Source organism: Emydura macquarii, unplaced genomic scaffold (genome assembly GCF_026122565.2).
Source record: "Emydura macquarii macquarii isolate MOO-44397 ecotype Brisbane River unplaced genomic scaffold, CSIRO-AGI_Emac_v2 contig_18, whole genome shotgun sequence".
Lineage (NCBI taxonomy): Eukaryota > Metazoa > Chordata > Testudines > Chelidae > Emydura > Emydura macquarii.
In genome coordinates, this window is record NW_027130155.1 from 1,470,049 (window position 1) to 1,484,370 (window position 14,322).

The following is a 14,322-nucleotide window of genomic DNA, read 5'->3' on the forward strand; positions in this document are numbered from 1 at the left end:
TGTTTGTAGGGGTCTGAGATGTAGCCTGGCATACTAGACTACCTGTGTGCAGGCTGCCAGATGGCCCAACAGTCTTAGACAGCTTCTGACTGTGACCATGGGGTGGCGATTCCACTCCTCTATGATAGAATGTTGCAAAAGTGAGTCTCTGGCAGGAAGGCTCTGGACTTATTTGAATCCAGGACTGCTGCTATGAACTCTGTCTTTTGCGTGAGGTTGAGGACAGACTTGCGTGTGTTGACCAAGAGGCCCAGACTGGCAAATGTTAGCATTATGAACTTCATGTTCGATTCTATTTGCTGTCTGGATTTCCCTTTGATCAGCCAGTCGTCCAAATATGGGAAGACCTGAATCCCCCTGCTTTGTGAGAAAAGCTGCCACCACCGCTATGCATTTTATAAAGACCTGGGGGCAGTCGAGAGGCCAAACGGAAGTACCGTAAACTGGTAGTGACAGCTGTTGATCATGAATCTGAGGACTCTCCTGTGCCTTGAGATGATCGATACATGGAAATACGCATCTTTGAGGTTGAATGCGACATACCAATCTCCTGGATCCGGGGGGGGGGGGGGATAACTGACACCAGGGAGATCATATGAAACCTCAGTTTCTTTATGAATTTGTTGAGGTTCCTCAGGTCCAAAATTGGCCTGAGACTGCCCTTGGCTTTCGGAATTAGGAAATACCGTGAGTAAAAACCTCTTCCCTTTAACTCCACCGGGACCTCTTCCACCACTCCCACCTCCAGGAGCGGTTAAACTTCTTGGATTAGAAGTTGCTCATGAGAGAGTGTTCTGCCAGGCAGAGCCCAATCACTGCTGCCTGCAGGTTCTGGATACCAGGTGAGGAATAAAGACACGCCCACACCAGTTAGGTACACTTATCTTTAATCCAAAATTGGCCTGAGACTGCCCTTGGCTTTCGGAATTAGGAAATACCGTGAGTAAAAACCTCTTCCCTTTAACTCCACCGGGACCTCTTCCACCACTCCCACCTCCAGGAGCGGTTGAACTTCTTGGATTAGAAGTTGCTCATGAGAGGGTGTTCCGCCAGGCAGAGCCCAATCACTGCTGCCTGCAGGTTCTGGATACCAGGTGAGGAATAAAGACACGCCCACACCAGTTAGGTACACTTATCTTTAATCCAAAATTGGCCTGAGACTGCCCTTGGCTTTCGGAATTAGGAAATACCGTGAGTAAAAACCTCTTCCCTTTAACTCCACCGGGACCTCTTCCACCACTCCCACCTCCAGGAGCGGTTGAACTTCTTGGATTAGAAGTTGCTCATGAGAGGGTGTTCCGCCAGGCAGAGCCCAATCACTGCTGCCTGCAGGTTCTGGATACCAGGTGAGGAATAAAGACACACCCACACCAGTTAGGTACACTTATCTGTAATGCTCCAAACAGCAGAGGGAGACCCTACACGAACTCTGCAAAGTGACTGCAGGGGATTTGTACCACGCAATCCCAGTGGATTTATGGCAGTCTCATTGCGCACTTGCGTTACAAGCTTATATATGCAGCATAACATATTTCTAGGGAACAGCAAGCATTGGTTAATTTACAGCACATGTCCTTCCCTCCTCACTTTCTCCACCTTTTTGGCACTGCAAACAGGTTACACAACAGGTTGCGAAACTGGTTATACAATCTGTTTACCGTGCTGTGCAGCGATCCTGACCAAACCAGTTCTGACCAGACCCGTTGGGCCACTATCTCCATCGCGTCACAATCCATCTTCCACAGCCTACATGGGGGTCCCTGAAGAGGGATGGGGAATGGGGGGGAGGGATGGAAGGAAGTGGAATTGGATAAAGTATCCCAGTTCTGCCATGCGTAGGACCTACCTGTCTGAGGTCATTTGGGTCCATAAACGGTAGAAATGGGATAAGCGGTTTGAAAACAATTAGGGTGGAGGATCCAAATGTTGTACTGCTATGCTGTCCTTGAGCGCACTCTCAAAAGTTTTGATTTTAGGCCTGGGGGCTGCTTCATGGGGCCCTTGTTCCAACCAGATGAGAACTGGTAGGGCCTTCCTCTGTTATTTGTTCCTACCACTCCAACGTCCAAACTGCTGCCTCTGATGGGGCTGGTAAAAGCGGGGGAGGGGCTGTGGTCTAAACCACCTCCTCTGGGGCACTGGCATGTGCAGGCCCAAGGACTTAAGAGTAGCTCTAGAGTCCTTTAGACTGCAATTTTGTGTCTGTTCCGAGAACGGTGATTGACCCTCAAAGGGCAGGTCTTGCACCATCTGTTGGACCTTGTGGGGGAGGCCCTACGCTTGCAACCAGGAGCTGCGATGCATAGACACTCCCGAAGCCATAGTTTGGGTGACCGCATCCGCTGTGCCCAAAGCCCCTTGCAAGGATGCCTTTGCTGTCGTTTTGCCCTCTTCCACAAGGGCAAAAACTCTTTCTTGGAGCCAGCAGTGATAGACTCCGCAAACTTCTGGATGGACCTCCAGTGTTATAAGAGTATCTGCTCAGGACAGCCTGTTGGTTCGCCACCCTGAGCTGGAGGCCCCCAGTGAAATACACCTTTCTGCCAAATAGGTCCATTTTTTTGGCCTCCTTGGCTTTAGGTGTAGGGCCTTGACTTCCCTGCCTTTCTCTCTTGTTCTCAGCCACAACAACGAGGAAGCCTGGGGGAGGGTGAGCATACAGGTACTCCTAACCCGTGGATGGTATGAAGTATTTTTGCTCGACTCTTTTTGCCATTGGGGGAATCGAGGCTGGGGTTTGTCACATTGACTTCATATTCTTGTCAATAGTCTTTATCAAAGGTAAGGCCACCCCTCCAGGGTCCAGGGGACAATATATCAGTCATTGGGTCCGTTCCCTCTTCGGAGATCTCATCAACCTAGGAGGTCCTGATGTGCCCTACTGTCTTCAATTGCCAGTGTCGGAGTGGCGTCCGCCATAGCCTCAAGCCAGCAAGGAGGATGAGGTCTCCCTTAGTGGGCCTGTTTCCTGTCCCTTGGCACCCAGCAGATCCTGTGGTACTGAGCAATCCGCCTCCTTCATGGTGCTGGAGGCATCGGACTCAGTGCCAGCATAGGTGCCTCCATAATCGGTGCCATATCCCAGCTCAAGATTGTGCTCGGTGCTGGTATTGGCATCAGGTTGAGAGATGATCTCTGATCTAGTAAGATGGAACCTGTTTCCCAACGCGAAGGACATTGAATGAGCGAACTGAAGTCCCTGTGCCTGGTGGAAAGCCAATGGAGTCCAGAAAGGCCATTGGGATGGCTTTTGCCATTGAGGGAGCCACGGTACTATGAAGGGCTGAGGCATCTCTTGGCCTCGGTGCTAACTCCCATCCCGGTGCCGACTTCTGCGCGAGGTAAAAGATTCAGCCTCGGACTCTGATCCGCCTCTAGGAGACCATGGCATCACAGTGGCCCTCAGTGCCAGTGACCAGGGCGATAGTTACCAGGACATCATAGCGGGCTTCCCTTTTGACAGTACCGGTCTAAGTAGTGCTGGTGCTACTGCCTCTGGTGGTCTTCCCCAGGGCTGTGGTTGTTGCAGCACTGTGCTCTTGATGAGGTCCCTGGCCGCTTCAAATGTCTCCAAGGTGGAGGGTGACTGGATGTCCTCCAGCTCTTCATCAACTCCACAGGGGCGGGAGGGGGAAGGTGTCTCTCAGATGTTCCTGAGATTGACTGTTGCACCCGCAACCCTGAAGCAGGAGGGAATCCCCACGGGTTTCAGAACTGCCATGGTCCAGGCCACTGTGTCGGTGGCCACAAGCCTGGTGGTAGGCCCAGGGGGGAAACCTGCAGCCATGGCTGGGTTCACTTGACCCTGGGCAAAGTGATCTCCTCTCCCTCTGAATCCGAGGGGTCCTCTTCTGGGGACTGGGGCAGTGCCAACCTTATCTCCAACACTTTAGTGCACTGGTAGTGGTGGTGTCCCATTACCAAGGAGTAGTGCCAGGACTCTGTCAAGCGGTGCCGAGCATCTAGGGATTGACAAAGGTAATCTGGTAACTGGTAGCAGCACTCCAGAGACTGACGCTGTAGCTCTGGGGATCAGTGCCGGGACCCTGGCGATCTACATCAAGGCTCTGGAGATCGGTACCGAGGGTCTGGGATATGGTACCAGGAGTCCGTCTATCTGCAGTGATCTGGAGACCGGTGACAGAGTCCTGGTGACCGCTACCAGAGTGTCGGTGACCCAGTGAGAGGATGAAGAGTGGTGTCAAGGAATTGGGGATCTGTGCAGGGCCCCCATCGTGGACTTACCCCTGGACCCACTCTTGGCTGGCTGCCCCAACATGGGGTCTCAGCATGAAGATTTATTCTCCCAAGGAGTGGGAGGCACCAGGAGTGAGAGCAAGTCCTTGGCCATTTGAAAGGCCTCGGGCATGGATGGCAACATGAGGTGCTGGGTACCTGTACCGCTACCAGGAGTTGGAGGTTGATACCAGGGAGGACTGGGAGCTCTAATAGGTGAGGCCACAGCCGGTCCAAGTTCTGGGGAAGACGAATGGCCCAGCATGGGTCTCGGCTGGTCAGCCACTCACTGTCCTTTTTAGGAGCTGGGGAGCACCCTCTTCCAGCGTGCAGCTTCTTGTGCTGCTTCTTTGGCACCGGAGACAGTGACCAGTGCCAGGATGAACTCAGTGCCATCAGTGTGCTTCAAGTAGATGCTGATGTACTGGGGGCAGAGTCCGAGCAGCCAGGCTTGCAGTCTGGTCTGAAAGCAGGCTCGATCAGGAGCGCTCTTAACCTGATGTCCCAATCCTTTTTAGTGCGGGGTCTGAAGTTTCTGCAGATCATGCACTTATCTCGAAGATGGGTCTCACCCAAGTACTTTAAGCAGATTTGGTGAGGATCGTTTATGGGGATGGGCTTCTTACATGAAGCACATGGTTTGAAACCTGGGGACCGGGGCATGCCCCATCTCTGGGGCTATGTCCCCGCAGGACTAACTACATCTATATCTAACGTCTAACTCACTAATTAAACTTATATAACAAATTATGTACACTAAATCTACAGATGAGACCACTGATAGAAGGCTTGCCAGCAAGGACATTCCAGCACCGTTACTGGTTTTAAGAAGGAACTGAGAGCGAGAAGGGGCCGGCAGCGCCCTTATACTGGCACATACTTGCACCACTGTAGAGGTGCTAAAACTGGCCCTAGGGATACCACTGAGGGAAAAATCTCTAGCACTGGTGCATGTGGCATGCACATATACCTGAAATGGAATGAACATGAACAAGCACTGGAAGAAGAAGCAGACAATTGTATAAACAAAAATGAAACAGACAACTACTGATACCACTGCTGATCTTGCTGACTGATACGGTCTCATTGTTTCCTTGTGCTCCCCATCTGCCTCTGTATCTGCTGTCTCTTGCCCAACTCTTAGATTGCAAGTTCTTTAGAACAGAGGTTGTCTTTTTGTCCTGTGTTTGTATAGCACCTAGCACAATGGGGTCCTGGTCCAAGACTAGGGCTCCAAGGTGCTATATTAATACAAATAAAATAATAGTTTATTTTTCATAGTCCAAGGTGACAGAAATGCAAGATATAAAGAGCAGTAAAGCATGAAACACAGAATTTATATTTAATATGCTTTCAGTTTTAACAATCCAAGGTGTTATTAGGAGCATAGGCGAGGGCATTGTACCTTCCTTATTACCAGATACTACTTAGGGACCAACAGTCATCTTCTCTATCCCAGAAATGTGGTTCATATCTGTTCTGGAGGGATCAATGTTAAGAGTGACAATTCTTTGCCCCTGGCTATTCAGTCCTTGGTCTCTCTTCTAACACTATCAACAAAGAAGTTAGTTGTCCACATCATTAAAACCATCACAGTTGTCTACCAGAAACCACCAGTGCACTTATAGGATCCCAAAGAATGGTAAAGAGGTTAAGAATTTTCAGCCAATACCAAAGCCTGCTAATTGCAATGATTTTCATGTGGAAGTCCCCCGGCATGGAGCCATTTCAGCTGGGACTGAGATAAACATTTGGTCCAGTTACTCTAATGTTCTCAACCACACTCTACAGAAGATGACTGTCATGAAGAGCATCTAAGTCTGTATGTTTGTCGTACTCAATTCTTGAACAAGAAGACTGCAGTAGAGCAGCAAGTTTTGCATGATCACCCCAAACTACAGCAGAAACATGCAAATAGCATCAAATGCCTTTTGGAAAACGCTGTTAGGAACAGAGCTGTCATAGCCTTCCCCCTTCATTATTATGCATTGTTTCAGTGGTGCCTTAAATGAGGAGCTTACAAACTAAGTTGAAACAAGATGCATAAAGACCGTGGACAAACACTGCATCCACAGTTGCAACTAATGATTTCTAAAACAATTGCCACTGAATTTTCTCTGCTCTGTTGATTTCCTTTTGTCTTCCTCATCTACAAAGGCAAACAGACAGAAACACACAGAGAAGTCTCTGTTCAGTGCAACACTTTGTGTGATCAGCTCAGACAGACAGCTACATTTTATTGTTATCAAATTGGCTAGTGATGAGGGTGAATCAATGTCGTCTTTGCTCTCAAAATATTTTGGTTAGGGTAGCACTTAAAAAGTTCTGAGACTTCACATTACCTGGTGTATCTATGATGTTGATGTTGGTGTCCTTCCACATGGTATATGTCGCTGCAGACTGAATTGTGATACCACGCTGTCGTTCCAGCTCCATAGAATCCATGACAGCCCCAACTCCATCTTTACCTTTTACCTAAACTCAAAAAAGCAAAGGATTTACTGCAGAAAAACCTCCCAAAAACTTCAATGAGAATTTTGCCTGAATAAGCACTGAGTAAGCATCTTTCACACAGGCAGCAAAATTCAGCTGAGTTAGGGGTACAAGAGCTCGATCTACAATCCTAACTAGCTTTGCTCTTTCCTTTCTATATCATTCTTGAAGAAGGCCTCATGATCAAAAAGCCATTGCAAACAATTTCTATTTCACTGTGAATTTAATAAGCCAATGTATCCTGGAGCCAGTGAGCACATTCTTTGTATTTTTATCCCAGTTTGTCATGTTCACCTTTGACTGTATGGAGAAATTTTCCATTTATGTTGGTGGTGGAGTTATTGGGGTTTTGTTTGTTTTTGGCAGGATGTTGGTGGGGCGAGGGGGAGAGGGGGGGGAGGAGAGAGAGAGAAAATGTTCTCTCTCTCTCTTTTGCTCCTTCCACTTCAGGAAGAAGTCAGAGAGTACCATGAGACAGCTGTCCCTAGAATTCCCCATTTAGCTTGTATTTCGAACGGGACCAATGGGCCTTTAAACATAACCTTTTTATTTCATTTGGTACTCTTTGTGGTTCAACAAGTCTAGACAATTCAGTAGCTGAATCATTTCATGTAACATTCAAAATCCCCTCACCATCAAAATGAGCATCATACCAGTAATTCAGAGACATACCTCATGCATCTGTGCTATCTTCCCAGTATAAAAAAGGATTCGCTCAGTTAATGTCGTTTTTCCAGAGTCAATGTGAGCAGAGATACCAATGTTGCGGATCTTTTCATTGGGAATGATTCCTGAAGAACACTGTCTGCAGCTGTTCAAGAGAAACTGAAAGACAAGAGAAGAATGCAATTCAGCCCCTTTTATCTGTGTCAGTACAATGTCTCACCATAAGAACACCTCTAGGAAGGTGACCTGTGACCAATAAAGTGACTTTTTCCTGTGTTTCACTGAGATAAGAAATAAATTGGTTTATTTGAGCAATCTGAGCTCCCCAAGCAGCCCTAAGCATGTCCCAGAACACCCCACCACATTAGGGCAGTGAACAACCTCTAACCAAATGCCCAATCAACCCTATGCTTAGCCCACCACTCCCTTGCACCATCTCTCTCTACTTGCACAATGAGGTTTCAGAGAAACTTGCTCCCTTCACCCTCTTGGTTTCTGGGATACCAGGGAAGTTGTTGCACAGATTCAAAGACAATGTGTGAAGTAGCACTCTTATTTTTCCCTACATCTACAAGCCATTAATTCAATCAAGCAACCTCTTAGTTCTCCTGTTGTGAGGAGGACCACAGTATGGATTTAAGAAGTCTTTGGACAATGTGTGGAAGCAGACTTCTTTTATGCCTAATGGGAACAGCAGAGAGACAGTGGGTCCCACGGTGACAGAAGAGATCAGGAACATTTGAAAGTGAGCAGAAAGATATGCATTATCGGTGAGTTCACCCCTTAGAGTATTATATGTGGGAAACTGAGGACTTGGACACTTCTCCATAGACTCACTCTGTTTCCCTTATTTTCTATCCCTTCATTTCTCTCTCTCTTTTCTATGTCTATCTGCCACTTACCTGAGTCTTACCTTCTACTCTCTAAGCTACTGCCCTCCATTCAGTTTCCTTTTTTCCATTCATCTCCTCTTAATTTCTAGTCAATGACTGTGTCTGTGGTAGTGTTCCCACCTTTGCTGGCATTACTATTACAATAATAGTAATTATTGTAGGAGGCTTAAACAAAAAAAAATAATCTCTGTGCAGATGAAGTCCCATGCCAGGAACACGCAGGAGAGAGGTAAAATGTATTTGAAGGGCAGAGCAAAGGTGAATAAGCATAGAACAGCTCTGGGCAGAGGCAGGTCAGTAACAGGAGAATAAAAATACCATTAACAGCACTTACAATGCCCTAAGGAATACAAGCCACAACTTCAGGAAGAAGGGACCTGTTCCTTTGTTTAGAGTCCTCAACTAAAGCAAAGGGGATTTAAGCATCATGTAATAGCAGTGTATTATAGTACAAGAAAAACAGGTGGTACAGAATTTGTAGAATGTAATCATCAAGGTAATGTTAGGAAGCTTTGTAAAGTGATTAGAACTGAAGTATAGAATACAAAATTCTTTAATTCTGTTTCCACCTCAACCACTGAGTCTGCATGGCCTTTAAGGCAGTCAAATCATGCACTGATGTCTGTAAAAATTAAAATAATATTTACCTGTCTCACATGGGTGTTTGCAAGGTCTACTCTACAGGGACACTTTCAGATCACTTCAAATATAACAGTTAAGTTTTGTAAACAAAGACTTTGATATATATATAAAGGAAGCAGTCAGCATGAGCAATGAAAAGTGCATTAGAATATGGGTTTTAATAAGGTAACATGGTGTTACGAATACAGGTAAGCTAAGGAAATTGGCTTTTAAAATACAATTTTTAGCCTGTCCACTTCAGTGGTTGTTTAGAAAGTTCATTGAAATCCTTGGATAAGAGTCATTAGGTGTAATTTGGCAAAGACACATAGATTAATCAGTACTCTTGCCAAGAATATAGAATCTTTAAGGTTTGTCTACACTACACACTAAAACTTGGCTCTGACTCAAGTTTGAACTGAAGACTCCCTTCCATCCACACAAAAATCAGTCTAACCTAGGTCAGCAAGCACTCAGGACCTGGGCCCTAGGACTCTACTGGGGGCTGGGTCACAGCCAGAGTCCAACTGTGACTTGGGTCCAAGCCCTGTTATTTTGCAATGTGCAATTTGCTCAAGTCACAGACCTGAGTCAGGTGATCTGTATAGTGTTGTATGGATGCATTTGCACAACTGTAAGACCCCAATCCTGCAGTTATAAACCCCAGGTTTACAATACAATGTGGATGTTTAAGCATGGGCTTGGAAACACCAAGTCCGTAAACTTAAGTCCCACAGACCTGGGTTTACAATGCAGTGTAGCCATACCCTAAGTGACCACGCACTTTTCTGAACTGGGCCTAGAACAGTGCAGACACCCACTGTTTTGACCTGAAGGTGATGGTTCAGCACAGCTTTTGGGCGAAGTGTGTGCGTGGAGGGAGACGGGGTGCTTCACATTGCACATTTAACCTCCCTTAGCTCTCCTCTGAGTCTGCGGTCTTCTCTCAGAACTGTGGCATTGTGTGGCTTCCCCTAGACTCCATGAATCCCCGCCCACTGACCAACCCCATGCAGGGGAGAAACCCTGCTCAGGCTTGCTCCCAACGATCACGAACCCGGCCAGACGCACTTCAGGCAGCCTGACAAAGCCGCAGCCGAGCCTGGGCTTTACACCTAGTGGCAGACGGAGCATGGCGCTCCCGGCCAGCCCCCCACTCCCGGTGCGACGGCACCTGCACCTAACGCCGCCAACAGCCCCGAGCGCCCGGGGCAGGACTTGGCCCTTTGCCGGCGCTCCGCGACCCGGGGCTGCTCCCCCACCCAGAGGGGGTCCGGCCGCCCGGCCAGCTTGGAAACAGGCGAGGCGAGGCTCCTCCCCCGGCCCAATACCTGCTGCCACCGGGGCCTCCGCACCAGCCCGGCTCTCAGCAGCTGCAGCATGGCGAGGTCGGCAGGACGCTGCGCTCCCCGGCTCCGGCTGTGACCGTCAGGTCAGCAGTGCCCTCCTGCTGCTGCTGAGCAGAGCTCCCCGCGCGCTTCCGGCCTGAGCGCCGGCTCGCCGGGGAGCACTTCCGGGGCACTGAGTGGAAGCAGCCGGGCAATGGACTCGACCACCGGCAGGCTTCTGACAGCGCCACCTGCAGGGCAGGAGGGGGAGGCGCGACTCGCGCGGCCGCTATAGCGCGGGCCGGAGCCAGGCGGGAGCGCTGGCGGGAGCGGACATGCGCATTAGTGCCTCGCTCTCCGTCCCACAGCACGCGCTGTCAGTGCGTGGCCCGGCGCTTTACAAAGAGGCAGGTCAGGCTCGTTAGCGTCGTTTTACCGAGGCGCAGGGCGGTGAATTGCTCCGTGTCAGCGGCAGGAAAAGCGTCCGCAGGACTGTCCGCCCCGGCATTCGGTACTGATGGAACTGGCTTAAAAAGCACAAGATTTTTTTGAATGCTAATAATAATAATAAAGGTTAGGTTCTGTGTGTTTGCCTGCTGGTTTCTGAACCTTAGGAGGCCTGTGAATCACATTTTTCAAGCTTCTTTCTCAACCATGCAGGTTAGAAAGTTACACTTTTTAAAAATGAAAGCCGTGATTCTCATGTAATCACTTGACTCCAGGAGCTGGAGCTTAAGAACAACACCACATATCATGTGAATTGTTGACAGTGTGACCGCGGTGAGAAAATTCCCATCCTTGTCCTACTGCACTGTCCTTGAGCACTTTACAGGCGAGAGAGAGCTGCCTTTCAGTGGTGCTGTAGGTATATATGAAGTGCTTTGTATAAAATATATTAATACAGTGCCTTTCCCCCCAGAGACACACCGATCACAACATAGAGATTAATTCAGCAATTTCTTAATCCAAAATCTAGGAATGTTTATACTTATTTTTTATATTACAGTACCTCCTAGAAACCATAACAATCATGTTGGCCCTTTGTGATATAAGGGGAATGGTACAAAAAATAAGTTAGATCAAAAAGACTTTCCTGGAATGTTGAAGCCCATTCAGCAGTGTAGAGCAGTTCACGGTAATAGGAGGAATTCAATCCCAAAAGTGAACAAGAAGGAATGGTTTAAAGGTGTAAGCCAGGTCTGAAGATTTAAGACACTGTGGAATCATAAATCAAATTGCAGCAGAGCCAGCTTAGCATCTTTCTAAAGTAGGAAAATGTCATACCATGCACTATAAATGTGTGTGAAGGGGAAGAGGCTGGGGCATGTGCGTCTTCCCAACAAAATCTTAAAAATTAAAGCTTTGTCAGTTCTTTATAGACAGTAAAGCTCCATTGCACTGATTAAAAAAATGTATAGCTGAGGATACCTCACTGAATGTGTCCTCCAGCAATACTGTAGTGCATGTTACTGCCCACCCACAGTGGCTACATTTCAATGGCACTGCTTCCAAGATCATTTGGGATGAACTGTGCTATAAATATGTAATAGAAGACTTGAAAAATATACAAAACGTTAGCCAGAGCCTGATATACTAGGGACGGGATAAGGGTGGCCACCAGACAGGTCCAACAGCAACGCCCTGGTGAGAAGCCAGGTGCTGCCAAAGGGCCAGAGGGTACTGAGATTTTTACTAGGGTGCTGGCCTGGAAATTGCTGGTGGCCCTAATCTTCCATATGTCACTGTCTGGTATATGTAGCAAATGTTAAACTTTATCCTCACTGTCTGTTCTCTTCCCAACCAAGGCTCTTCTCTACTGCAAATGTGGAGGATCTCACCTATTCTCCTGTACACAGTTTCCTGGATGATACAAAGCAGGCTGGATCTCTGTCTCTGCTGTTCTACCTCCTACCGTAGCCTCATGACTGAAAGAAGGATAGAATGATGTCTCCAACTACTACTATCTTTCCCAAGAGTCTCCTGGCTGCTGTGAGGGGGTAGTCTCCATTGCTCTATTTTCCGCTGGGCCCCTCCTGGTTTTTGTGCCAGGGGAGAGAAGGAAGGATGGATGGAAAGAAGTGGCCATTGCGTACCTCTTCTTTTAGGGTTCTCATCCACATCAAGTAACTCCAAGATCTGCCTCTGCAGCTGCTCAGAACTTTGTTGTGCAGCGGAGGAGTAAAACTGACATGTTTGTGTAAGCTTTACCGCTCCATCTTTATATGTCACTGCTTACACTGAGCTGCAGCAGAGGCACTAAAGCGGGATAGCAGAAGGATGACAGCTCTGAACTAGTTCACATTCATATCGTTATCTTCACAATATAGGGAAGGGATTTTTTTTTAAATAAAAGGATACAATCTGTAGTAATTTATGTCTTATGCACCCTCCTTCATCAAGAAAAGCTCCTCACTTGCCAATGGTAAATTGATTTTTTAAGCCCCAATGTAAATTATTAAGCCATTTTCTGAGGACAGGGGAAAATTAAAAGCTAGGCTGCTCTAAAGTCTAATTATTTTATCTCGGGACATGGTTGTGGTCCCTAGAACAAGGAAGCAGAAACATTCAGAATGCTTGTGCTGTCACTGCTAAATGTTTTTGATTGCACTATGTATTGGTGCATAAGCACAATGCATGCACTACTTTCTAGTTTATTCTGCCACCTCTCAAACGGTTGTTGCACCCTGAACACAAATCACAGATATTTGCCAAAGAGGAAGATTTAAAACTTTAACTTGGTTTTTATGCCTTGAAATTCTCCTCAGAGTACTCTGGATCTGTACATCAGAGCAGGGATTAATGATAGCAGATGATGGCAAGGAGAGATGTATAAACATTCCTAATGCAGTATGTTGTGCTTGGACAGACTGGTTCAATAAGACTGCAATTTGAGTATCTAGTGACCTATATTTGGTTAAAACATTGTCACAATAGCTTCCTGTAAGAACCATCCATTAATTCATTGCTATTCACCAATGCAAAACATTATCACATTTTCACTTTTCCTATTTTTCAGAGTAGTTAGAAGAGTTACAGCCATCATGGAGTTTTCTGCTAAAATGGATCACTACTTCCAAACAATCTTAGATCATTTTAGTAATAGCAGCAACTCTAATCACAACTTGAACTTCAGCAAGTTGGAATACAAAGGAATACAGCAAATCCCTGTCTGGTTCTTTGATAGGAATACACATTCTTCAGTTATTTTAGTTCAGCTTTTTATTCTTTAATATGTTTGGAGATCAGTTATTAAAAGAACCAACTCTGGCGTATGGCCAAATAATTCATCCATTCATGTACCCACACCTCTCTGTACTGTACTTCTATGTTTGGCATTCCTAAATCAACTGGTAATTTTAGATATGTACACAATGTGTAGTGCCACAGCACATACAACACAAAGCTTGCAAGCAGTATCTACATCTGGGAAATTCCTTTCTGATTGAAGCCTTCATCAGCTGTTCTACCACAGATGTCATTTACATGATTTATTGTTCTTGAAGTTTAACATATGGTTGTGGGGAAAGAGGGTAGAGGAACTACTGGAGCACTTACTGTTTAAGTGTTCAGGTGAACAGTAATGTACCGCCAGGAATCAAAAATACTTTGATGGAAACTAAATAAAAGCCATAAAATTCTGGCCTTAGTTATACTCTTGTATCTTCACTCGTCAATGGGGCTGCACAGGCAGAATTTGACAATAAGTTTAGTACAAGTAAATCCATTATCTTTATATTATTAAGGAAACAGAATTTAAAACTAACTGCACAGATAAATTTTGAGAAAAATCTGCACTGAACAGGTGCATGACACTGTACAAGTTACTTAACCTCTCTGTGCCCATTTCCCCTCCCGTCCTTTGTCTCTCTACTGTAACCTTGTCAGGGCAGGGACTGTCTCTCATTATGTGTTTGTGCAATATTTAGCATAATGTGGTTTTTTTTATCTTGATTGGTACCTCTAGGTGCTACTGTAATACAAATAATAAATAATGGACCGTCATCTAGTCAAACAGGTATAGTGCGTGTTTAAAATTCATGATCTAATTTCATGTCATCTTACTCCTGCAAGAAGCCCTACTGACT

General features: G+C 46.5%; 1 protein-coding gene across 1 annotated transcript in view; it reads right to left on the bottom strand.

Moving 5' to 3' along the window:
• Positions 1–10,389, bottom strand: part of GFM1 (G elongation factor mitochondrial 1) — a 55,274-nt gene extending 44,885 nt beyond the window's left edge. The window contains exons 1-3 of the mRNA XM_067546138.1: positions 10,241–10,389; positions 7,402–7,554; positions 6,579–6,711 (exon numbers count right to left, since the gene is read on the bottom strand). Of these exons, the coding sequence (XP_067402239.1) occupies positions 6,579–6,711; positions 7,402–7,554; positions 10,241–10,291 (337 nt within the window). The 5' untranslated portion in view covers positions 10,292–10,389. The remainder of the gene's footprint in view (positions 1–6,578; positions 6,712–7,401; positions 7,555–10,240) is intronic.
• Between the last annotated feature and the right edge of the window lie 3,933 nt (positions 10,390–14,322).